The sequence below is a fragment of the Callospermophilus lateralis genome, chromosome 9, assembly GCF_048772815.1.
Source record: "Callospermophilus lateralis isolate mCalLat2 chromosome 9, mCalLat2.hap1, whole genome shotgun sequence".
Classification (NCBI taxonomy): Eukaryota; Metazoa; Chordata; class Mammalia; order Rodentia; family Sciuridae; genus Callospermophilus; species Callospermophilus lateralis.
This window is the reverse complement of record NC_135313.1, coordinates 92,051,350-92,076,683: the sequence shown is the minus strand read 5'-3', so window position 1 is coordinate 92,076,683 and position 25,334 is coordinate 92,051,350. Positions and strand designations below refer to the sequence as shown.

The 25,334-nt window shown below is 43.8% G+C and overlaps 1 protein-coding gene across 2 annotated transcripts; it reads right to left on the bottom strand.

Moving 5' to 3' along the window:
• Window positions 1-3,878: 3,878 nt before the first annotated feature.
• Window positions 3,879-18,043, bottom strand: Ptpn18 (protein tyrosine phosphatase non-receptor type 18). 2 transcript variants are annotated; one of them, XM_076865929.2, is made up of 15 exons: window positions 17,951-18,043; window positions 15,720-15,828; window positions 15,356-15,432; window positions 15,175-15,270; window positions 15,055-15,093; window positions 9,215-9,283; window positions 8,327-8,389; window positions 7,900-8,042; window positions 7,494-7,560; window positions 7,318-7,395; window positions 7,134-7,223; window positions 6,813-6,901; window positions 5,991-6,196; window positions 5,472-5,546; window positions 3,879-5,249 (listed from the first exon to the last, which is right to left on the bottom strand). In XM_076865929.2, exons 1-15 carry the CDS (start codon window positions 18,041-18,043, stop codon window positions 5,182-5,184), a joined length of 1,362 nt encoding a protein of 453 aa, XP_076722044.2. In that variant the 3' UTR covers window positions 3,879-5,181. The 2 variants fall into 2 exon arrangements, with proteins under 2 accessions (XP_076722044.2, XP_076722045.2); XM_076865930.2 differs by lacking the exons at window positions 15,175-15,270; window positions 15,356-15,432; window positions 15,720-15,828.
• Window positions 18,044-25,334: the final 7,291 nt, after the last annotated feature.

Sequence of the window (25,334 nt, the reverse complement as noted above, 5' to 3'; positions counted from 1 at the left end):
CCACTTACTCCTGGCTCTATGGTTTAATATTTAATTTACATTTAATCTTTGATGCATTTGGAATTTGTTCTTCTGTAAAGTATTATGTAAGGCTCAAATTTTTCTGGAATTGCTACATAACAATCGTAAAAGCTATGTTGAATATTTATTTTTGCCCACTGATTTAAAATGAAACTATTATCAAATATTAGCTCTGTTGGATTTTTAAGCAGAAAAATGCATAATCAACTTAACTTTCATTTATTTATGTTTAAAATGGAGATGTCAATATTATTCCAACTATGTAAAATTCAGTTTTAGCCAGGCATGGTGGTGCATGCCTATAATCCCAGCGATTAGGGAGGCTGAGGCAGGAGGATCACAGGTTCAAGGTCATCTTAAGCATTTTAGCAAAGTCCTAAGCAATTTAGTGAGACTCTGGCTCAAAAAAAAAAAAAAAAAAAACTTAAAAAGTGTTGGGGATGTGGCTGAGTGGTTAAGCAACCCTAGGTTCAATCCCTGGTACAAAACAAAACAAAAATAATTTATTCTGGGGATAATTCCTGAAAAATCCAAACATCTGTCTTCATTTATTATTCAGCAGATAATATAGCAGATCCATACTTGCTCTGAAAAATTACCTATGTGGCAACCCTATAATAAAGGTCACTTTATTATCCCCATTTCACAGATTAGGAAATTGAGCCAGAGAGAAATTATGACATTTGTTCAAGTTCACACAACTAGAAAGAGATTGAGGTCAAGCTACTGACTACTGTGATATAGGGCCTTTAAGAGTTTATGGTGGGGATGGGGTTGTAGGTCAGTGGTAGTGATTGTTTAGCAACCATGAGGCACTGTGTTCAATCCTCAGCACCACATAAAAATAAATGAATAAAATAAAGGTATTGTGTCCATCTACAACTAAAAAAAATATTTTAAAAAGAGTTTATAGAAACATTAAGTGATATCCTGTTCCCTGCAGTTATTACTGGGCTCTGTGAAGTGAGGGGTAACAAAGTTACTTCTATTGTGGATTACTCTGAAGACAAATGAGTCCATCTCATTTGTACATACAAAGCACCCAGTTAGTGCTAGCTAATAGTATTCATTTGAAGATTAGGGTCTTATTTGCCCACAGCCATATATTTCTATACCAAACATTATTATTTTTTGTGGGGGATACTGGGAGTTGAACCCAGGGGCACTTAACCACTGAGCCACATCCCCAGCCCCCTTTACATTTTACTTAGAGACAGGACTCCCTAAGTTGCTTAGGGCTTTGCTAAGTTGTTGAGGCTGGCTTTGAACTTGTGATCCTCCTGCCTCAGTCTCCACAGGCTCTGGGACTACAGGCATGTGCCACCCTGCCTAGGACCATCATGGTTTTCATGGAATCAATGGTCTCTGTGTTGCTAGATTAGGTATGAACTTCAAATTAACAGTCATATTCTCTGAATCTCATTTTCACCTGTAATATGGATCTAAAAGAATATTTTACCTGTAATATGGAGCTTAAATGTTGCTTTGATTTTCAGGGCAGAATTCAGTACTAGAGTGCCTGCCTAACATGATGTATATGGCCCTAGATTTGATCCACAGTAAAACACACACACACACACACACACACACACACACACACACACACACGTTTTGAGGACTAAATGGAATAAAACATGGATAGAGTCAGCCTGGTATTTTCCTGTATCCTCTGCCTCTGCAAACCTACTAGCTGCTGGGCCTGCGTATGGCTTACTGGAAGAGCACTTTGCCTACCATACATGAGTTCCCAAGTTCAATCCATGGCACTGCATACACACAAAAAAAACCTACTGATTATTTTGTGTTGCTAGGTGTCTTCCTACTCAGTGGGTCACAGGGACACAGTTCTTTCTCTTCAATTTCAGCAGAACTGTTCTTCTTTGTCTTCCCCCTCCCTTGCCTGAGGATTGAACCCAGGGGTACTTTACCACTAAGCTATATTTTGAGACAGGGTCTCACTAAGTTGCCCAGGCTAGCTTCAAACCTGCCTCAGTTTCTAAGTTGCAGTGGATTACAGCTGTGCACCACCACACCTGGCTAGAACCTCTCTTCTTTCTATCCAGAATGAGCAGCTGAGAATTACATACATTTTATTCAGCTCAAACCTAATCCCTAAAAAATTTCAGCACAGTCCTGTCAACTTCAACCCCATAGTTCTAGTTTCTGGCCTCCAGGATAGAACCCAAGAGGCAGCTCTAAATGACCTCTGTTTCCTTTCTGGAGAGAACATGTCTCCTCATTCTGTCAGAACCCCTGCCTTTTAGGACACAACTGCTTTTCCCCTCCAGATCCATTTAAGTAATATTTCTGACTTTGAGGTTGGTCTATGCTTGGCCCTCCTCTGCTACCAGGATCCTGGGACCTCCTTCCTGCCTCTCTCCAACATCATCAGCCCCAACTTCCATCTAAGAGTTTGGACTCATGGCGACACCAGTTTCCTGTGACACTGAAAAACCCCAAAGTTTCTCTGCCCTCCCTGGTTTCTGTTGGTTGTGCTATTTCTTGGGCAGAGATCTTAAAGCACTTAAGTCATTGCAGCAAGCTTTGTAGCCAAGGAAAGCAAATTTCATCCTCCTTTTAGCAACACCCAAAAGGCAAATGGCTTGTGTCAGGACCAAGGTGAACCTGGGAACCCAGAGCCAATTATGGTCTGACATTCATGAAGCACAGCATGAGGATCATGAACTGAGATCCTGATTTGTTGTTTCACTGACTTCTCATAATAACTATGTAGGGGTGTGTACCTGCCCATCATAGAGGCCTCAGTCTATGCAAATATGGACGCAAATCAGCTTTTCAACAGCCTGGTGAGAACAATGTACCAGCAGTGATGGTTAGGAGCCTGGTACTCATATCAGACAGACACTGATCTGTCTAGGAAGATCACATTGGGAGGGAGGAGCACAGAACAGAATCAGGGTTTTGGAAGCACTATGCATAAATTTAGTCTTATCTTTTTGTCCACCTAGAGATCTGTCTGATTTGAAGTTCTGTCTTTCTGGATGGGGCTCTGTTTGACATTCTGACTAGTGGTTCAGGTGTCTACCTGTCCAGCTGGAGATCTTTCTGGATCAGTGGAAGTCTACCTGGGGGTCGGGTTGGCTGTTGTGTTTGTAACTGGAGGTCTGCATGTCTGTCCAGCCAGAGATCTGTTTAAGGGTCAGCTTGATTCTTGTCAAGCTAAGAGTCATTGTGACTGGGTTCCATTTTCCAGTGAGGTCTATCTTGGAGGCTAGGGGCAGGTCCTTCTGGCTTGACAGGCTAGAGATCTGTTTAGCTGACTACAAATGTGTCTGCCAAGCAGCAGTCTACATATGTCTAGTGATCTGGGTCAAGAGCTAGAGGTCAGTCTGGTGGGACATCTGACTGGTGAGATCTGTCTAGATAAGGTCTGATTTCATGGAGGGGTCCATCTATCTGAATACCTGAAAATGTGTATCTACTCATTTGGGAGTTTTACCTGTCCACCTGGGGGAATCAACTGTCTGATCAGTTGGTGTCCATCTAGCTGGGGGTCCATCTATCTCTGGCTAAGGGTAGTTTGTCACCTAACTTAAGGGTTCATTCATCAAATGGGAAATCCACTTATCTCATGGGCTGGGAATTCATCTATTTGATACCAGAGAGACTGTCTGCCATAAGCATCTGTTGATTTGCAATGTCTACTCAGCTGGCAGTTGGTCTGGATGATGGAGATGGTGAATGGTGGAAGATCTACTCAAACTGAGATATATCTCTGAGGGTCCATCTGTTTGGCCAATTGACTGCCTAATGGTTGTGAGTCAGCTTTTGTGTCATGTGACCAAAATACCCACCAAGGAAACTTAAGAGTAGAAAAAGTTTATTTAGGGCTCATTTTTTCAGATGTCTCAGTTCACAGATGGTAGACTCCATTGCTCTGGGTCCAATGTGAGGCAACACATCATGGGGAAAGGGAGCAACAGGGGAAAGCTACTCAGCTCATGGCAGGGTCAGGAAGCAGAAAGAAGCAGAGAAAGGAAGGGCCACTGGCAGAACAACCCTTCCAGGGCACACCACCAATGACCCACCTCCTCCAGCCACAGCCCCGTTTGTCTACAATTGCAATCTAGTCAGTCTATTCAATCTAGGATAGACTGATTAGATCACAGTTCTTACAATCTAATCAATTTACCTCTGAATATTCCTGCATTAACAGGAGCTTTTGAGGAACATATCATGTCCAAACATATCAAAGGTCCACCCAGTTGCCTGCCCAGCAGGAGCTACATCAATGTGTCTATTGAAATGAGGGTTCTGTGTTGGTGGGGACCGCCTGCCTGCTGGGGATCCATCTGTCTGGAGAGCTGCAAGTCTGGCAAGCTGACTGCAATATTTGTGCATTCGAGGATCTGTCTGTGTGGCTGGTGTTTATCTGACTGGAAATCTGTCCAGCTAGGAGGTTGGTCAGTCAGTTTGTCCACCTAGGGGTTGAGTTAGAGTCTGTTTAGCTGAGATGTCTGTGTATCTGACCAGGCTAGGAACCATCGGCTGTCTAGCTGGTGGAGGGGTCTGTCTTTTAGGGGCTCTGTCAGCTCAGTGGTCTCTTGAGACTCATCTCTCAGGCTGTTGGTTGGTCTCTCTCAGTAGGGTCCATTTGTCCAACAGTGGACTTATCCCACTGAAGGTCTGTTTTGGGGTCTGATGGGTGATCCATTTGTCTGGGGATCTTCTTGTCTGTCTGGGGTCAGTCTTCTTGGCTGTGGCTAGGCTTGGCTTGGACAATTCTAAATGGCTAGGGATCCATTCACATTTCTCGAGGTGGATCCATCTCTTTGAGTGAAGATGGCTCAGTTACTGAGGATGGGCCACCTATTATACAGTGAGAGGGGAAGTCTCTGGCAGTTCATCTGTCCATTCTCGGCTTCATAACTGGGGGAAATGGGTGGTGGTGGTGCCCATTCCAGGTGTTCTTTTTAGGATCTTCTCAGGGCAGCCTCACTAGGCATTAATTCCTACCTCTGTCACCCAGCCTCAAGTCTTGACTGCTGATCACTGGAGCAAAACCCTCATATTCCCACCCCAATAAATTTTTATTTGGATCCAGACCCAGCATCCCATCCCCAACATATCCCACAGCAGAGTGGTGGCCAGCAGCAGTTCAAGCACACATGTAGAAACAGGTTGGTATGGATGCAGAGTTCACACCCGGGTCCACTCAGCAGGGGGGTCTCGGGGTCCTTTTGGCCTTCCAATGCGCAGATTGAAGCCTGAGACGGGAAGGGTGCCATAAGGTTTCACAGAGACTCTAAGGCCTGAAGAAGCAGGCAACTTGTGGAAGGTCCTCCGTAAGCTGGAGGTGTTCCGATTTTCTGCAGCTACATCCAAGGGACACCGAGAGCCTGAGCCCCACACCCCATTTCTAAACCCCAAACTTCTGGGGTTCATCCCAAGCTGCAGAGACCCAGCAAACCATGTTCTACCAAACTTACCTAGCCCACCAGTCTGAGCTCCCTCTGTCACGTCCTCATAGGCATCAGGCCCAGCAGGGCTTTGATTAGCAGGAACTGTGGGCAGGAAATCCCCCCACAGGTCAGCTCAAGGAATCTCATAGTCCTCCACCTGGCATGGGGACACAGACTTCTAGGTCCCGGGAGGCAATCTGGTGTGTGTGGGGGGTGCCTACCTGGAAAGGGTGTATGCCAAAGGTGTGGCCAGGTTGGGGGGGTGACATCCACCTTCGGGGGACTACTTAGCCAAACAAGATTATATAGCCTGAGGCTGTACTGGGACCCTACAGCCGTTAGCCTGCGGAAGCTTCCGGATGGCACCAAGAACCAGAAGGGGCGTGGCCAGGGAAACCTTGACGCCAGCTTCGGGGGCGTGGCCACACCGGGTTACTTGATGGGGTCCTCCAGGGCCACCCAGTACTGCGGAGCCCAGAAGGATGGGGTCCCGAAAAGGGCAAGTAGGTTTGGACACTCCCCAAACCCACTACAGTCTTGACTCACCGCGGCCAGGCAGCGAAACCCGCATGTCCTCTGCTGGTGCCCCGGGACGCTGGGTGCGTGACTTCACCTGGCTGTAGAGTGGCTTCTCCTCGGTGCTGTGCTCTTGCGCCACTGGCCCGGCGCCCGCGGGGGGCCGGCGCTTGTGCACTACAGCATAGGTGTCGGCCGCCATGGGGACAGTAGGGGCCCCGGGCACCGAGATGCTCCTGCAGAGCCGGAGGGTGCAGAGGAAGTGAAACGGCAGCTCGGAGGGAGGGCGGAGTGGGGTGCACGCTCAGCCCAAACCGCGGCTTCCTTCCCGCGGGAGAGGAGGGAAGGGGCGGGTTGGCTCCGAGGCTGAGGGAGGAGTCTTTGGTTTTGTTTGTGTGAGTCTCAGTCCCTAGCGCCCCGCCGGTAAGTGGGGTAAGTGGGTCGGATTGGTATCGAAGGGTGATCATTTCCGTGTAAATGTTTATTGAGTCAAAATACGAGGTAGTGGCATTTGAGGAAAGCCGAAGGGAAAGCCGAGGGCGAGTTTCGAGGGTGTAGGGTGAAGTCAGCTGCGGAGGTTTAACTGTGCGCACAGCACCCAACAAGAGACTCCAGGTGAATGGCATCCGGAAATACTTGCCAAATTAATTACCGATTTGGGCGCAGAGACAACAGTACTGCTTGGATAAAGTGGTCTTCTCGGGGAGGGTTCCCAGAGTTCAGTTCAAAGAAAGGGCCAGCAAATACTTGGTGAACTGAACAGCAAAAAGGGGCTGGTTTCTCAAGAGAGTAAAGGGCTGGCCTTAGAGCCTGAGAAATTGAAAGGGAAGAATAAAGGGATGGCACCAGTACCTGAGCACTCCGCTTGGTGGGCGGGGTAAGGCAAGAAGGGCTGGAGGAGTCCAGAGGGAGAGGGCATCATCATAGAGTGGGGCACAATTCTGGGGCGGAAACAGGAGAGGGGAGTCATGAAGCTTTGGGAGAAAATGGCCAGCATCCTAATGGAGGAGGATCACTATGGATTCTGGAGGTAAGCTTAAGAGGGGACAACCTCCTAAGGGAGCCTGACAGAGGCACATACAGCCATCATAGTCAGTGCCTGTTCTTAGAAGGAGTACAGGGGTTTGAGGGTGTTGAGGATGAGCAGGAAGAGATTGGGAATAGGTTCTGTACCTCCTTGAGGTTTTGGTAGTGGGGGCTGGTGGTCTGGAGTGCTGAGTAGAACATCTGAGCCACTGTGTGGTACAGGAACCTGTACTGCTCCTGTTGAGGTGAGGGCCATCAACAAGGGAACACAAGGGGAGGGGAATGGAAACCCAGCCTGTGTCCTTGGGTGTAAAGAGACCGCAGCTCACACCTCTGTCTGGACCGCTGCTGGTCGTTGCTTCCTTATCTCGAGGACCAGGTTGAAGAGGCTGAAGTTAGGTGGAATCATCTAGGGCAGAGAGAGGAGTGTGGTATGAGCTGGGCCTTGTGGATGTGGAGCACACTGCACACACACACACACACACACACACGGATGGCCTACCATACCTGGGTCAGGAGCAACTGTCTGACGTAATCAACAATGCACAGGACTCCTGTCCGCCCGCAGCCAGCACTAACAGAAGGAGAATCCGAGCAAGCTCATCAGGACCAACCCAGGTATCTTTTAAAAGGGGCATTTGGGGTTGGGATGAAGGGAGACCCCTGCAGGACCTCTTGATTTACAGAATCCCCAGATTATGATTTCAGAGGAAAAACTTTTTAATCACATATATTTGCTGACCATAAGTTAGCAGGCAGTCTATCCTCAACAAATATTAACAGTTTCAGTCCATGCAGCATGAGCAAGTGTGAAAAACAGATGGAAAGCCAAACTTCCACACACTGCTCTCCCTGCCTCACCTCCCTCCATCACCAGATCCTCATAGAACCTCATAGAACCCATTTACTAAACCTGCAGTGGACACAGAGAAGCCCTGGGCCACATCCTTGGAGGCGACGGGCTTCCTCCACCATGAAAAGTATGTGGTCAGGATTGCTGGGGACCCCACGGTCTGGCCAGGACATATATTGCAGCTGGTGTACAGAACGGGATTCCTGAGGTAGGAATAGAAAATAGAAAAAGCATTTATTGGGCATCTACTACTTGCCAGGCCTACTAGAAGCATCTTCCATTTATATCCACCAGATAGGGCTGGGGATGTACCTCGTGGGGATGTAGCATAAGCAGACCCTGGTTCCATCCTCAGTACCACAAAAATTTAACAAACAAATCATAAGATAATAACTGAGGAGTATACTATTGTGAGTGCCCATTTTACAGAGCAGGAAACAGTTCTCCCCATGCAAGAGCCCCTTCACCACCTCTTCCCCTTTCATACCTTCTGAAATGTGACTTGAAGGGTCCTAAGAATGATATCTGCTTTCAACTGTGTCTCCTTTGTCTGAGTACGTAGAGTAAGTGGGAAGAGGAAGAAAAAAGAAGAGGGAGAACAAATGTGCCCCCAAACACATTTATACAAAACATTTTTGATGAGATATTGAATTTAAAACATTTTAAAAAATAATTTAATGCAAACATCCTCCAAAGCTGTCATGAAGGAAACATTTGAGAGAAGGGAGAATGAGGATTACACAAACCCAAACAAGCCTTGCTTTATAGAAAACAAGAGATATTTTGGTTCTAAAGCAAAACAGTTTCATTATATTTATTTATTAAGCACTATGTATTTATTAAACATACGTGACTTGAGAGATTGTCCTGAGTTCTTTTAAAATGGTAAAAAAAAGGGGGGGGGCTGGAGATATAGCTCAGTTAGTAGAATGCTTGCCTCACATGCACATTGCTCTGGTTCAAACCTCAGCACCACAAAAAAAAAAGTTAAAAAAATAGATTTGAGGAACATGACTAGGCACATTTACATTACAGAGACAAATGATCTGAGCCAAAATAATGCTAAGTTTTGGAGTTGCAACTCAGTGTTAGAGTGCTTGCTTAGCCTGCCCGAGGACCAGGATTCCATTCCCAGCACTGGGAAGAGAGAGAAAAAAAAGAAAATGCTTGGGCAACACACATATATTGAATTTTGATCATTTACATGCTGACACCAGAGCATTCTCTTGAGTATTGCAGAGTTAAGGTGACTGGGGTAAAATGATTCATCCTTCTGCGCCCAGCCCAAATATTTACCACTTGTGTTTCTGTCTTGAAACCTCCCATAACACCCAAGACCCCGTAGAACCCTGTTCCCACTGCTGCCCCAGCTCACCAGGGTGATACAGAAAAACCCAATCTGCAATGGCTTGTGCTCCTGGGCCCAGTAACGCTCACACTTTTTCTGCAAAAGTAAGGGAGGAAGGACAGGAAGTGAGGAGGGGGAGTCAGCTTCAGAGTTCCAGCTGCCACTGAACACCTCAGGTGTTGCTGGTAGAAGTGCAGGCAGCTGCAGCTGAAATGGAGGCTAGCCACAGAGCCATCTCATTAAATATGTGCAGGCCCCATGGAGGTGAGTTGTTGGCCCTGCAGGAGGAAGGCAGTCCAGGATACCCTCCAACTACAAGAGGCTAAAAAGCTAGATGAAATGCATGAGCCATTGTTGTCCATAATTGGTTGCTATGTGTTGCAGGACTGTGGTCGCTAAACAGACTGCCTGGAGGCAGTACTAGTCAGAAGGACATGAAGAGCCCAGTGATTCCACTGAATTGAAAAGTCAGAGATCATGGCTGAGGTAGATCAAGGTACAATTTTCAGAACAAAGTTCTGGAAAGAACCATGCAAACAAAAGCAGAAACAAACAAAAAACTTGCTCCAGAAATATGTATAGTCCCCCCCACCTTCAGTCTTTGGCTGAATAATGATCTGAGAATGTATAATCAAGCAAGAAAAACTTCTCATGAAAGAATAAGCATCTGTAGGATGAATATTTCCTAGAGTTCACAATGGGACAGAAGTAATTTACATTCTCTTCAGCCAGAATAGAAAGACCTTCATTCAGTAGGATTCCCAGAAGTAATCACACATTCAAAGCAGAGCCAAATTAGTTTTAGAATAAAGGTAACCCTAGACCTGCCCTAAAAGCTTAAAAACAAACACCAGGTATAGCTCAGTGGTAAAGGGCATGCTTAGCATGTGTGAAGTTCTAGGTTTAATCTCCAGCATCCTCCAAAACTGAAAACCCTTGAATGAAAGAAAGCTAAGTTCTAAAAGAAACTTAACTGCTCTTCTGAAAAAGCAAAATCTTCTTTAAAGGAAGAAAACAGAATCCAACACTTACTTGTGTAAAACTCAATATCAAGCATCTGATAAAAATTTACTTGACATACGAAGAAACAGGAAAATGCACACCATAACCAGGAGAAAAAAAATCAGTCTAACAGAAAGAGGCCCAGAAATAACAGATGAGGAAAGAAGCAAAGACCTTAAAATAGCTATTATAAATGTTATAAATATACTCACAAGATGAAATGGAAAGCAAACATGATGAAGAATGAAATGAAAAATAAAAAAAAAAAACCTAAGTGGAACTTCTACAGAGGAAAAATAAAATATAAAAAATGCAGAATTCACTAATAGCAGATTAGAAAACAGAAGGAAAAGTTCAGTGAACATGGAAGTATAGCAATAGTAACTATTTGAAATGAAAAAGAGAAGATTGGAGAAAAGTAAATAGAGAATGAGTTCCCTGTGGAAATACACCAAAAGGCCTAATATATGTATGCCTCGAATCCAAAAGGGAAGGAGAGAGGGGAGAACAGGAACTATATTTGAAGAAATAATACCTAAAATGTTTCCAAAATATGATGAAATAATGAACCTACAGATCCAAGAAAGTCAGTAAACTACAAGGACAATACATAAAGCTGTACCAAGGCAGATTATGACTGAATTGCTGAAAAACAGTTATAAGCATCACATAAAAGTGCACCGATGAACAAAGATAAGAATGACAGCAAAATGTTTTCAAAAACTGAAAGCCAGAAGTCAATGGTCTAACATCCTAAAATGCTGGGGGGATAAAAAAAAAAATAAGCAGGGGGAAAACCAAGGGCTGGAGTATAGCTCAGTGGTAGAGTGCTTGCCTAGCATGTGCAAGGTACAAACAAAATAAAACAATCAAAAAACAAACAACAACAAAAAAACCAATAAAACCCAAACACCTTTTCAGGCTAATAAAAGCTGAGAAAGTTTATTGTAAGTAGAACTGCACTATGAGAGAAAAATTAAAGTAAGTTCTTCATACAAAAGGAACATGTTGCCAAAATGATATCTAAAATAATAAAGAGCAAAGAAAAAAGGTAGATAAAAGACTAGATGTAAAAAGAAAATGTCATATAGCAAATTAATATTAAACTACAAAACCCACACATGATCATCTGAATAGATGTTGTGGGGGGAGAATCTGACAAAACTCAGCATCCCTTCATGATAAGAACATGAAAGAAACTAGGAACAGAAAGGAAATTCCTCAATGTGATAAATAACTACAAAAAAAATCCACAGATAACATCATATTTAATGGTGGGAGACTAAAGCATAGGAAGAAGAAAAGTAGCACTTGCTACTTGTATTCAGCTTTGTACTAGAAATTCTATACAGTACAATTAAGAAAAAGAGATGGTGCCTGGGTGGTAGGGGAGGGAGGACGAAACAAACAAACAAAAGGATGAGTATTGTGATTCCACTTACATTATGCACCTAGAATAGGCAAATTAAGAGGGACAGAAAAAATAGAAGAATAGGCTGGGCATGTAGCTCAATTGGTAGAGTGTTCGCCTTATATGCACAAGGCCCTGGGTTCAATCTCAAGTACCACCAATAAATAAATAAAAGTTAGAGGAGACCAGGATCTGGGAGAAGGAGAGTGGGAAGTTGTTTAATAGATAGAGAATTTATGTTTGGATACAGAATTTATGTTTGGGATGAAGAACAGGTTCTGGTACTGGATAGTGGTTGATGGTTGCCCAACAATGTGCATGTACTTACTGCAATTGAACTCACTTTAATTAGTTAGGGGGAAAATTTTACATGTATTTTACCATGATTTTAAAAAGACACAGTGGGATACCATTTCCTAGGATGGCTATAATAATAATAATAATAATAAAGGGCAAAATCAAAATCCCAAAGGCATTTCTTGTAGAAATAGATAAAACAATCATGAAATTCCTATGGAAAAATAAAAGACCCAGAATAGCAAAAACAATTCTAAGCAGGAAGTGTGAATCAGACGGTATAGCGATACCAGACTTCAAACTATACTACAGAGCAATAGTAACAAAAACAGCATGGTTCTGGTACCAAAACAGGCGGGTGGACCAATGGTACAGAATAGAGGACACAGAGACAAATCCACAAAATTACAACTATCTTATATTTGATAAAGGGGCTAAAAGCATGCAATGGAGGAAGGATAGCATCTTCACCAAATGGTGCTGGGAAAACTGGAAATCCATATGCAACAAAATGAAACTGAATCCCTTTCTCCCACCATGCACAAAAGTTAACTCAAAATGGATCAAGGAGCTTGATATCAGATCAGAGACACTGCGTCTAATAGAAGAAAAAGTTGGCTCCGATCTACATATTGTGGGGTCGGGCTCCAAATTCCTCAATAGGACACCCATATCACAAGAATTAATAACTAGAATCAACAAATGGGACTTACTCAAACTAAAAAGTTTTTTTCTCAGCAAGAGAAACAATAAGAGAGGTAAATAGGGAGCCTACATCCTGGAAACAAATTTTTACTCCTCACACTTCAGATAGAGCCCTAATATCCAGAGTATACAAAGAACTCAAAAAATTAAACAATAAGAAAACAAATAACCCAATCAACAAATGGGCCAAGGACTTGAACAGACACTTCTCAGAGGAGGACATACAATCAATCAACAAGTACATGAAAAAATGCTTACCATCTCTAGCAGTCAGAGAAATGCAAATCAAAACCACCCTAAGATACCATCTCACTCAAGTAAGATTGGCAGTCATTATGAAGTCAAACAACAACAAGTGCTGGCGAGGATGTGGGGAAAAGGGTACACTTGTACATTGCTGGTGGGACTGCAAATTGGTGCGGCCAATTTGGAAAGCAGTATGGAGATTTCTTGGAAAGCTGGGAATGGAACCACCATTTGACCCAGCTATTCCCCTTCTCGGTCTATTCCCTAAAGACCTAAAAAAGAGCATACTACAGGGACACTGCTACATCGATGTTCATAGCAGCACAATTCACAATAGCTAGACTGTGGAACCAACCTAGATGCCCTTCAATAGATGAATGGATAAAAAAATGTGGCATTTATACACAATGGAGTATTACTCTGCATTAAAAAATGACGAAATCATGGCATTTGCAGGGAAATGGATGGCATTAGAGCAGATTATGCTAAGTAAAGCTAGCCAATCCCTAAAAAACAAATGCCAAATGTCTTCTTTGATATAAGGAGAGCAACTAAAAACAGAGTAGGAAGGAAGAGCATGAGAAGAAGATTAACATTAAACAGGGACGAGAGGTGGGAGGGAAAGGGAGAGAAAAGGATAATTGCATGGAAATGGAAGGAGATCCTCATTGTTATACAAAATTACATACAAGAGGAAGTGAGGGGAAAGGGAAAAAAACAAGGGGGAGAAATGAATTACAGTAGATGGGATAGAGAGAGAAGATGCGAGGGGAGGGGAGAAAGTAGAGGATAGGAAAGGCAGCAGAATACAACAGACACTAGTATGGCAATATGTAAAACAGTGGATGTGTAACCGATGTGATTCTGCAATCTGTATACGGGGTAAAAATGGGAGTTCATAACCCACTTGAATCAAATGTGTGAAATATGATATGTCAAGAACTATGTAATGTTTTGAACAACCAACAATAAAAATTAAAAAAAAAATAAAGAAGTGCTTATTTTTGCTACAAAAAAAAAAGAGCAAATGGTGAGGATGTGAAGAAATTAGAGACATAATACTTTGCTGGTGGGAAGGTAAATTGATGTAGTTATATTATAGGAAATGGTTTGTCACTTCCTCAAAATGTTAAAAATAGAGTTACCATATGACCTAGCAATTCTACCACTTGGTACATATTCAAGAGAGATGAAAATATATGTTTACACAAAGAGTTGTATATAAATGGTTCATGGTAGCATTATTCCTAATAGCCAAAAAGTAGAAATAAATGGCTTATCGGATAAGCAAAATGTGATAGATACATTCAATAGGATATTATTCAGCAATAAAAGGAAGTATTGACACATGCTACAGTATGCATGAATATTAAAAACATGCTAAATGAAATACCAATAACAAAAGACCACTATATGATTCCATTTATATGCAATATCAGAGAAGGCAAATCTATACCAGGCCAAAAGTAGATTAGGAGTTGCTTGGGGCTCTAGAGGTTGTTAGGAAATGGGCAGTGACTGCTTGTGGGCTGATGAAAATGTTCTAAAATTTCTTACGGGAATGGTTGTGTAATCATCAGGAATATACTAAAAACAATCGTACATTTTAAGTGGGTGAATTGTAACTAAATAAAGGGGTTTAAAAAGGTGATTGAAAGCTAAAATAATAGCACATTGTGGAGTGTATTTCATGTTTAGAATTATCTAGTGTGTCAGAAGTTGTTAAGAACTGTGAAGGAAAATGGCAACTCGGACAGTGGGAATGCTGGAGTCTGAAATGGTGTGAGAGTACATGAGGGTCTCACTGAGGAAGTAAAGGCTTGAAGGGGGTGATGGGGAAGAAGGTTCCAGGCAGAGATAATATAATGGTCCAGGCACAAGCCTGAGGTACGGCTGAGCCCTAGAGCCAGTGTGGTTTGAGGGGAGTGAATAAAGAGAAGTAAAAACAGAGACCACAGCTCTAAGAAGGAAATGGTCAGCATAAAGTGTCATGCTCTGTGAGGTGGTAGGGGTGGGAAGCCCAGCAGGAGAGGGGTAAACAACACTGTGGGAAATGAGCCCCATGAAACAGAAGGGAAAAAGATCAAGGCAAGATTAGAGAGAAGCAGTGGGTTCTCACTGCGTCCCAGTGACATCACTCCCTCTGGGTTCTGGGTTAGGGAGCAGTTAGTAAGAGTCAAGCACTCTGGGGGCTGAGGACACCTACCCGCCCATTCTCTGTCTCTCGACATGCCATCAGGATCACCTAGACAAAAAGAGTAAACAGAGATGGAGGTGATCTGGGTCAGTGGAAACTCAGAACCTTGTTTTCCTCCCGCAAGCTGACCTTGATCTCAAACTCCCAGACCAGGCGCCAGAAGTCTAGCAGAGTGTGAGGCAGGGGTCCTTGCGTGGCGATGTAGGACTGGTTTCCATCCGCGCCCTGGGAAAGGCCCATTCGCCGTTGAGATTCCGCTGCCAACCTCCACCAACCCCAATCTGCCCCCTTTTCTGACCACCATCCTGACCTGGATGAAATTGCCATTGATGTAGTCGCCGTGCCCTTCCTCCTGGAGCAGGGAGAGGATCACGCGCGTCTGATCATCTGCGAGTGGGGGAGGCGAGAAACGTGGAATTGAGGGCGACCCGTGTGTCTAGGCTCAGACAGCCCCTTGGATGAGACCCGCATGCCCCGCCCCACAACCCCGCAGACGCTCAAGGGTCTGCCCGAGGTACCCCTCCGGTGTTGTTTGCTACAGTGCAGCCACCTGAAAATTCTGGGAGGCAGTCTCGGGGGCCAAGTAGATAAGCCGGGAGCACATTAAGGGCCCACCGTGGCCTGAGGGTGTGTGTGGAGCCACACAGACTCCTCACAGAAGCCCTCCTACGTACATGGCACCACATCTTTGTAGCGGTTCTTCTGTATATTCTCTGGCCGACTGCCAACCTCGGTGGAGCGCACCCCATCAGCCTTCCAGGCAGCTGAGCGGACTCGGATGTCCTGGTGGGAGGCACAGCGAGGCAACAGGGAATGCAGGAAATGGAAAAGAGGAGCCAGGTCAGAGTCCTGAGACAAGAAGACACTTGGAATCCAAGGCAATGGTCTCCGGTGGTGGTGGTGGTGAGGGGGTGGAGGAAGGGTAGTGAGGGCAGACTCCAAGAGCACAAGCCTAATAATAACAACAGTCCAATAATAACAGCAGACCAGAACCCTTCTTTGTGCTAAGCTCTGTTCAGGTCATTTAATCATCACAAGGTCCCTTTGAAGTAGGTGCTGTTATTGCATCCTCACTGTGCAGATAAGAAAGTTAATTCACACATGCCTGAGGGACTTGCCAAAGGTCCCACCCAGGAGGCTTTGGCAAAGAACCCAGATTTAGCCCCTGCACACTCAAATCAGTATTTTTATCATGTACTCCCCTCCCCTTTCTGGCACTGGGGATTGCACCCAGGGGTACTCTACCACTGAGCCACATCCCCAATCCTTCTTCTTATTATTTTTTAAATTTTGAGACAGGGTCTCCCTAAGTTACCCAGGCTGGCCTCAAACTTGCAATCCTTTTGCATCAGCCTCTGGAGTCACAAGGATTACATGTGTGAGCCACTGCATCTGGGTAGTCTGCGTTTATGCTGTATTATAAGCAATAATAATTGGAATGAAATATGTATTATTTAATAAAATAAAACAATTTACAATATATGTGAATTGTAATGTACACTATTTATGTAATAAGACCCCATAGGTAACTTCTTATTGGTAGATTATCAGGTATTCATAACCATAATGATAACAAATAATACCTTCCAAGCCACCATTACAAGTGGTCACCTTTCCAAATGCTTTACTTATGCTCATCAGTAATTTAAGCCCTGATGGTCACCATTCTGTAGTGGGCACCGCTAATAGGAATTTCTACTACACAGATGAGAAACCAAGGCCTGGGAGTACAGAAGTCAGGATTGTGACAAGGATACCCTTACCACCCTGAGTTTCACTTTGGGGCCCTCAGCAATGCTCGATTCATTGACTCTGTAGCGGTTATATACCACACCGATATTATATGTTTACGTATATTTTTATATTTATAAATAATATATTTTACATTTACTCTATTTCTTATATACTACAGAATTTTTACATGTGTAAATTATTTAGATTTATTTATATTTTATACTTACGTCCACTCCTTATTTTATATTTACTCACAAATTCATTGAATAACTTTGGTGTTTATTAGATTTATATTTGTTGTATTGTTTTTTGAAGTTATGTGATGTTTGTTGTGTAAATCACCTTTCAAAAATCACATTTATTTTTATACATTTATATATTACATATTTCTAAATTTGATACATACCATCTTACATTAGGTTTGAGTATTTGTACAGTATGTTTCTATGTTTGGTACGTAAGTTACATTTTAAATATTTTATGGCCTGTAGTATGCCCATGCCTAGGGTGCTTCTTACTCTAGCGTTAAGCTTTGACTGTACTACCCTTATTGAAATATTTAGAATCTTTTAAGTCCTGACAAAGGCACCTGGGAAGTGGGCCCCAAAGATATGCTAGACATTTTTACCTACACTTTTTAATTCTCAGTTTGGTCATTAACGTCCCCACTTCAACAAGGAAGCTGAGACCAGAGGGATCCGAAAAGCCCTGGCTATCGGCGTCCTTCACCCACGTCCTTCATCCACTCCGCGTTAGAGCCTCCCTGTTCCTCTTCCTCCCGTTCCTTGGAATCACAGGGTGACCCAGGTCGTCAGGTGTAGCCTGGGTGTGGGACTTCCAGCGCAGGTGTGCCATCACCCTCTTCTACTGCACCTGCGTGGCCTGCCCTGCCCAACAGGGGCATTGTTCCCCAAGTGCGACCAGGACACTGGGTCCCGAGTGTGTATGAACCCTCCAAGCGGGCCGTGGACTTTGCTCTCTGGGGACCTGTAGGCAGGGCGAAGACAGCGCGAGAGAGCTAGAGGTGTGAGGGAGAGGAAAACAAGAGACCTCAAGGCAGGGAGACAGCCCAGGACAGCCAGAGCCTACAAAGTGCACCGGACAGACGTGGGGACCGTCCAGGGTAAGGAGCCGAAACGCGCCTCCCAGTTGTACACATTCACCCACTCACACTGAACTCCGCGGCCAGAACCTCCCCCTTCAGGCCGCCCTGTTCCTCCAGCTGCTCCAGGAAGCTCCGCGCCGCGTCCAAATTGTGGCTCATGGCACCGTCGACCCGCAAGGTCCGGTCCAGTAGTTGCGCTCAGCGCTACCAGCGAGTGTAGACACTGAGGGAGGCGGAGGAAGGCTGCCGAGGCTCCGCCTTCGTTATAACCAACCATTGGAAGACGGGCGACAGTAGGCAAGGCGCACCCCTGAGCCAATGGCACTCGAAACTCGCCCTGCCCCGCCCACAGGCGCCTGAGCTGCTTTGGCTGCTGGAGCCTTAGGTCCTTGAGCGTTGGATTGGTGAGTACAGCTCTAGCGCTTCTCTCCGTTTTTTTTTTTTTGTTTTTTTTTTTTTTTCTTTTTTGATTGCTGCTTCCCCTGGTTTAGTCGGCACTATCCTACTGTCTCTTCCTCTCCCCCTTGAATTCCGGATCTTCGCCCCTCCTCTGTGACTAGTCAGGTTCTGAGCGGATGAAACCAGGTCTCGGACCAGGTCTCCTGGGAGTCAGGCTGCATTGAGGACCAAAACAGGGTAGTGCAGCAGCCATCAGTAGAGATGGTCGCCGAGATCACGCTACTTCTCACCACCCCGGGGAACTTTACATGGGATGTCCCACTCAGTGTGCTCCATTTGGGTCCAAAGAAGGTCCGGGTGGGGAGACCGCGAGGAGGAATGATTATCGGGTCAATGGTACTTTGGAAAAAGCGAGTGGAGATGGAAGTTTCTACATCTGTATTTCCTCAGGTTTTTCCTATTCCGAGACCGGCTGGGAAGGGCTAGAGGACACAAGGATCCAGTTTTAACTTGAGAATCTCGATCCTCGCAAACCTGCCAGGGAAGCAGAATTGAGGCACTGGAAATGCATTCTATAGGATAGGAGTTCTCAACCCCTTTAAAAGAGCTGCCTTTTCTGTCGCCACATCAGAAAATGTACAGGATGTATAATCACTGGAAGGTCAGGAGGATGGAGAAATAGCTGCTGTCCCTGTTTCCTAGGTCTTGGAGGGGAGGAAGGAGAGAGTGGTTGGGTGCCAAGGAGCCTGACAAGAACAGGCTTGGGTAGATGGCTTGGGTAGACCTGTCGCTGGGGTTATGGAAGAATTTCAAGGGGAGTCATTGGAGGGGGCATCATCAGTGGAGGTCAGTTTGAGGTGATTGAGGTGTCAAAGTGTCACTGGGACAGGACAAGACACTGAAAGGTCAACAAGGTCATTATTAACAGGTTGTCAATTCAATTCATTACAAATCATGTTTGTCAGGGATGAACAAATATTTTAATTGGTATAGTATAATTATACATAATAGTGGGATTCATTGTGCCATATTCCCATATGCACACAATTTGATCATTCTCATTTCCCAGTACCTTCCCTTTCCCACCTTTCCTTAGGGATTAGCAAACTTTCAAAAGGCCAGATAGGAAGTGGCTTTGCTTTCTCTGTTCTCTTGTCCCAGCTGCTTCCCTCTGCTATGAAAGCAGTCAGATATTTAAATTTAATTTTTTTTTTTTTTTTTTTGTGGTCTGCAGACTAGTTTGCTGGCTGTGGCTTAAGTAAGAGATCAAAGCGAGTCATCAAACAACTGGAGTTATTCTGCTTATTGTGGGGTCACTGGGAGTCCCCTCCAGTTAGTGTTTAATATTTAACAATTCCATCTTTTTGAGTATTCTAATGAGGCCATAGGGTGTTAATTATAATCACTGGAAGGTCAGTGGTTTGTTTGGGGCAAGAAAGTGCCTAGCAATGAAAGTAACTGAGGGACTATTGGGATTTGGAATATTATTTTTAATTACTGAGGATTCAGAAGTTAGACAAGTGATGAACAGTTCCTGCTCAGTATTTGTTTAAAAAATTTTTTTTTTAGTTGTAGGTGGACACAAAGCCTCTATTTATTTATTTTTATGTGCTGCTGAGAATCAAACCCAGTACCTCACATATGCTAGGTGAGTGCTCTACCGTCTAGCCACAACCCCAGCCCCTTCTGCTCAGTATTAGTGAATGCCAGTGGAATCATTCGTTTTGTGGATGGGCATTGGTTGCTGGTCTCAGTGGGGTGGGACACAATATTGTGAACTTGTAGAAAAAAATTTTCTGGGGGAGTCATGGAGGTGTGAGTTATTTTATGGGCGAGTAACTGAGGTATCATGAAAGGTCTCTGTGGACTATTGTGATATAGATCAGTGGTCACTGAAGACTGGGTGGTGCCTGGAAGGAGTGGCAACAGTGAGGGGTCACTGACATATCTATGGTGGTAAGCAAGGGACAGGAAGACTGACCTAGAGATTGCTGGCTAGTTAGGGATTTTCTGTTCAAATAGGGCTGAGTCTGTTTGCCTGACTGGAAAGACTTGGCAGGATCTGTCTGTCTAAAAAACTGGATCCTGCTGAGGGTATCATTTTCAGGCCGATGTCTGTCTTACTGGTGGAGAGTAAGTCTTTCTGTCCAGCTGAAGGCCTACTGGGTGGGTCAGCTTTCCACTGAGATAACATCTTTGTCCATTTAGAGGGAGGGGTTCTGTTTTCTGCTTGACTGAGGTCCAACTTTCAATAAACTGGGGAGACATGGTCCATATTTCTTTCTGGCCATAGGTCTATCTGGATGTTCAGTTGATTTTTTTTTTCTCCCACCCACCCAGGAATCTCCCCATTTGTCTGGCTATCTGTTCAGCTGGGAGTCTGTTTTCCCTGGGATTTTGCCTGTTCACCCAAAAGTCTGCCTGGTTGGTTGGCTTTCTATTGAGAGCTTTTTGCCTATCTGGCTGAGGATCTGAGGGACTAGCCAAAAGCTGCCTTGTGGCCTGTGAACATTTACTTGTGGTATCAGCTGGGTTGGGTGTCTGTCCTTTCTGGTCAGAAGTCCACCTTCACTTCATGACCCCTCTTGTTCAGTCTGTTTACCCTCTTGATGTTTAACTGTCCCTCCATGCCTTCCCAGCATCCCAGTGTTCCTGGTCTGCTCTCTGTTCAGCTCAGGAAGGGTATGGGAGATGGTAAGATCCCACAGACCTTCCCCAGTAGCCTTGGCCAACCGCACCACTCCTTTCTCCCAGAGGAGTACAGTTTCTTGCTATCAGATTTGCTGCTGCAGGCGGTCCTCCTGTTTCCTGATACTAGCAGTCACCTACAGTGAGAGCTGTTATCACTCTTGAGCTCAGAGTGCTTGCTGCATAGGCCATTCAACAAGCTTAAGACTGGATGCTGGTCAGTGCTCATCTACACCTGCACAATGCTATCAGAAGCCCAACCTGCACTGAAGTTGTAAAGGTTATGAAAAACTATGGTGGAGAAATCTGGCAGGCACATCTTAACTCAGAAAGCTTGTGAGGAGATTTGAGATGACTGACGTTCCAAGGTTATGGTTTTTCTCTAGGTTCCTCGTTTGTTAGACTAGAAAAATAAAAGGGGATGGGGCAAAGACAAGTAAAAAAAATTTCCCACTGCTGTACTTTGTTAAAAACCTCAGGTGGTTAAAGAAGAAATTATGGCATTTGCAGGTAATTGGATGGAGCTGGAGAATATCATGCTAAGCAAGATAAACCAAAACCAAAAAACCAAAGGTGTAATGTCTTCTCTAATAAGTGGATGCTGACCCATAATAGGGGTTGGGTAGGGAAGAATGTAGGAACTTTGGATTGGGAAGGGGGAGGGGAAGGAGTATGGGGGTGGAAAGGGCGCTGGAATGAGATAGACATTATTACCCTCTATGCATGTATGACTACATTACCAGTGTGACTCGGCACCATGTACAGCCAGGGGATGAGAAGTTGTGCTTTATTTGTGTACAATGTGTCAAAATTCATTCTAATGTCATATATCACTAATCAGAACAAATTCAAAACAAACCAAAAAACCTCAGGCTGGGTGAACTGTCCTACTGGCCCATCTATAAGTCTAGCATTTGGCAAATGGGAGAACCATCCTCCTTTCCAGTTACAAGCAGGAGTATTTGCATACAGTAGTGCCGGGGAGATTAGTCTCTTTTGTAGTTTTTGCCGGGCTCCTTCAAATCTCCTCAGAGGTTCCAGTTTTCAGTATTCTGAATCTCTCCTGGATACTCCCTGGGTCAGGTATCAGCAGCTCCTGGTTGTGGGAACACAGTCCAAGGAGAAAGCCATCCTACCCTTTTGGCCCCACTGCCAAAACTCCCAACTTCCAGCCATTTGTGAAGGAAGGGGTTCTACCTTTAGGACCTGCCCTGCAATTCTGCTTCAGAAAATGGGGGAAAATCCTTGGGAATTGCACGGAATGTCTTCTCCCCATCTTAAAAAAATGAAATCCTAAAACTGCATTATTATCAACTTTTCCCCAGGCTGTCACCTCTCTAGGGCAGAGCCTGGACATCTGCATTAGCCAGAGTAGGTCCCATATATTTCTCTTAGAGGAAATACATCCAGGCAAACAAGTGCTACTACATTATCGCTGGAGGCACCCCCAGGGCCTCTGATCTATGCAATTGGCCAGGTACCTGTGACCCTGGCCTGCCCCGAAAAGAAGAGTGTTAAGTGCATTTAGGTGGAAGCCCACTAAACTGGCTGCAGTGAACACCTTACCCCCTATCCTATGTTCTTTCCTAAGACACATACTAGAAGGAAATTTTCTGATCTAAGAACATGCCCTTAAGTCTTTTGATATTTAGTTTCAGAAGTCTGTAACCTGAGACTGCTTTGATCTGTCAGAGATGAAAAAGCTGGAACATGGCTGGTAAAGGTATGGGATATTGAAGTTGTAATAAGAACTGAAGAGGAAGATCTTGTATTAGCTCTAAAAACACCTCTACACATTATCTCTTTGATTCAATACAGAGTGCTAGTAATTGGCACAAAGGATTCACTCCAACAGCTGCTCAGTGAGCATCATAGTTTGTAGCACCAAAAGGAAAACTATGGAGATACCCAACAGGGCTACAGTTGTAGAAATTAGGGTATACCAAGAGTAGGATACAATGCTTTTTAAAAATATACATGCTGAACATTTTAGTATACAAGTTGGTTTGGAAATAAGTACATACTTGTAAAATCATTACTACAATCAATGCTGTAAAGAGATCCTCCTGTTCAACCTCCAAAGTAGCTGGAACTATAGGTGCACATCACCTTGTCCAGCTGTAAGCAACATGATATAATATTTGACCTTCTGTGTTTGGCCTTATTTGACTTGATATGATGCTCTTGAAGTTCATGTGTGGCATGTGTATTCCATATTTTCCTTTTCATTTGGCCATTAATGACCTCATTTCTGTATCTTGGCTATTATGAACAATGCTGCAATGAACATGAGATAACCTCTTCCAGATACAGATTTCATTTCTTTTGGATGTATACCCAGAAGTGGGATTGCCAGGTGGAATGGAAATTCTTTTTTTTGAGAGAGAGGGGGGGGGGCGAGGGAGGGAGGGAATTTTTTAATATTTATTTTTTAGTTTTCAGCGGACAAAACATCTTTATTTGTATGTGGTGCTAAGGATCAAACCCAGCGCCACGCGCATGCCAGGCGAGCACCCTACTGCTTGAGCCACATCCCCAGCCCTTTAATATTTTAAGGAACCACCATCCTGATTTCCATAAAGGCTGTTCCAGTTTCCATTCCTACCAGCAGTGTACAAGAGTTCCTTTTTCTCTACATCCTTGCCAATTTTTTAAAAAATGTAATTACCCTAACAGATGTGAAGTGATATCTCACTGTGGTTTTGATTTGCATTTCCCTGATGATTAGTGGCATTGAGCAATTTTTCATATACCCTTTGGTTATTTATGTCTTTGGAGAAATGTCTATTCAGGTCCTTGGACATTTTCAAAAATTAGGTTGTTTCTTTGCTGTTGAGTCATTTGAGTTCCTTTAAAATCTAATCCAAAGTCTTGATTTTAGGAGATGGGACCCTGGAAAGAGATTAGATCATGAGGATTCTGCACTCATAAATGGGATTAGTGCCCTTAAGAAAGAGGTGTGAGGGAGCTTGTTCACAGCTTCCACCTTGTGGGGACACAGCTATGAAAAAGCAAGTAGACTCTCACCATTTAATCTGCAGACACCATGGTCTTGAACTTCCCAACCTCCAGGTCTGTAAGCATATAAATTATCCAGTTTATGGCACTGTAGCAGCAAATTGAACTAGGATAATAACCCTTTATCAGATAGATGGTTAGTGTTTTCTCCCATTTTTAGATGTGGCATTGAGAAAGTTCTTGAGGTAGATATTAAAGAAGCATGTAGAAAGGGCCTTACACTTGTGTATGAACTAAATGTAGAAAGGGCCTTACAACTGTGTATGAACTACATTATCTCCAGAAGGATGGATATCTTCCTGGTGCATTGGGCTTTCAAAAAGAAGGGGGACTCTTCTGTTACTGTGGGCAAACATTTACTGGCCAGTGAACTGCTTCCTGAGTTCTATGATTTTCTTTGGAGTGCGGAAGGCACTTGGATTTTTTTCTCTAAGTGTAAAAGCAACATATCTGAAAACATACATTACTGTGCATGATGGAAAATAAACCACCTTCTTAGTCCTTCTACTTTCAAATCCAACTCTATGCTCCAGAGATTATTACTATTGGATTTTTAAAGTACCTGGCCAGATATTTCCTATTCATGATACATAATTGTCCCTCCCTTATCCTTTGGAGATACATTCCAAGACCCTCACTGGATGCCTGAAAGCCCAGATAGTACTGAATGCCATATATACTGGTTTTTTTCCTTTACATGCCTATAATAAAGTTTAGTTTATAAATTAGGCATAGTAAAAGACTGACAACAATTAAAGCATAACAAAAAATTATTCGAGTATTGTTTTTTTCTTTTCTAAAATATCTCATTGTATGTACCCCTGTTGACCAAGGATAAGAGATAGGAGATTACTGTACTCATATTTTAATTAATTAGTTGGTATTGGGGAGATTGAACTCAGGGGTGCCTAACCACTGAGTCACATCCCCAGCCCCCTTTTCTTTTTTATTTTGAAACTGGGTCTCACTAAGTTGCTAAGGCTGACTTTGAACACATGATCCTCCTGCCTCAGCCTTCCAAGCTGCTGGGATGACAGGTATGTACTACCATGCTGGGGCTATGATCTTGTACGTTTATTTTTTAACTGTCAGTTTTTGCTTTTTTTTTTTTTTTTTTTAAATCTGAGGGATCATGTTTTGCACATGATTCTGAACCTTGCCATCTTTCCCTCTAATGATAACACTAGGATGCCACAAGTTGTTTGGGCTTTCAAGTGCGTTGTTATCTGCCTCCTTTTCATCATGTGGTTTCCTGCTTTTATTACTATATGCAATGCAATGTTTCAGGAACATCACTGAACATATGCAAGTATATCTGAAGATTCCTACAACTGAAATTTATGTT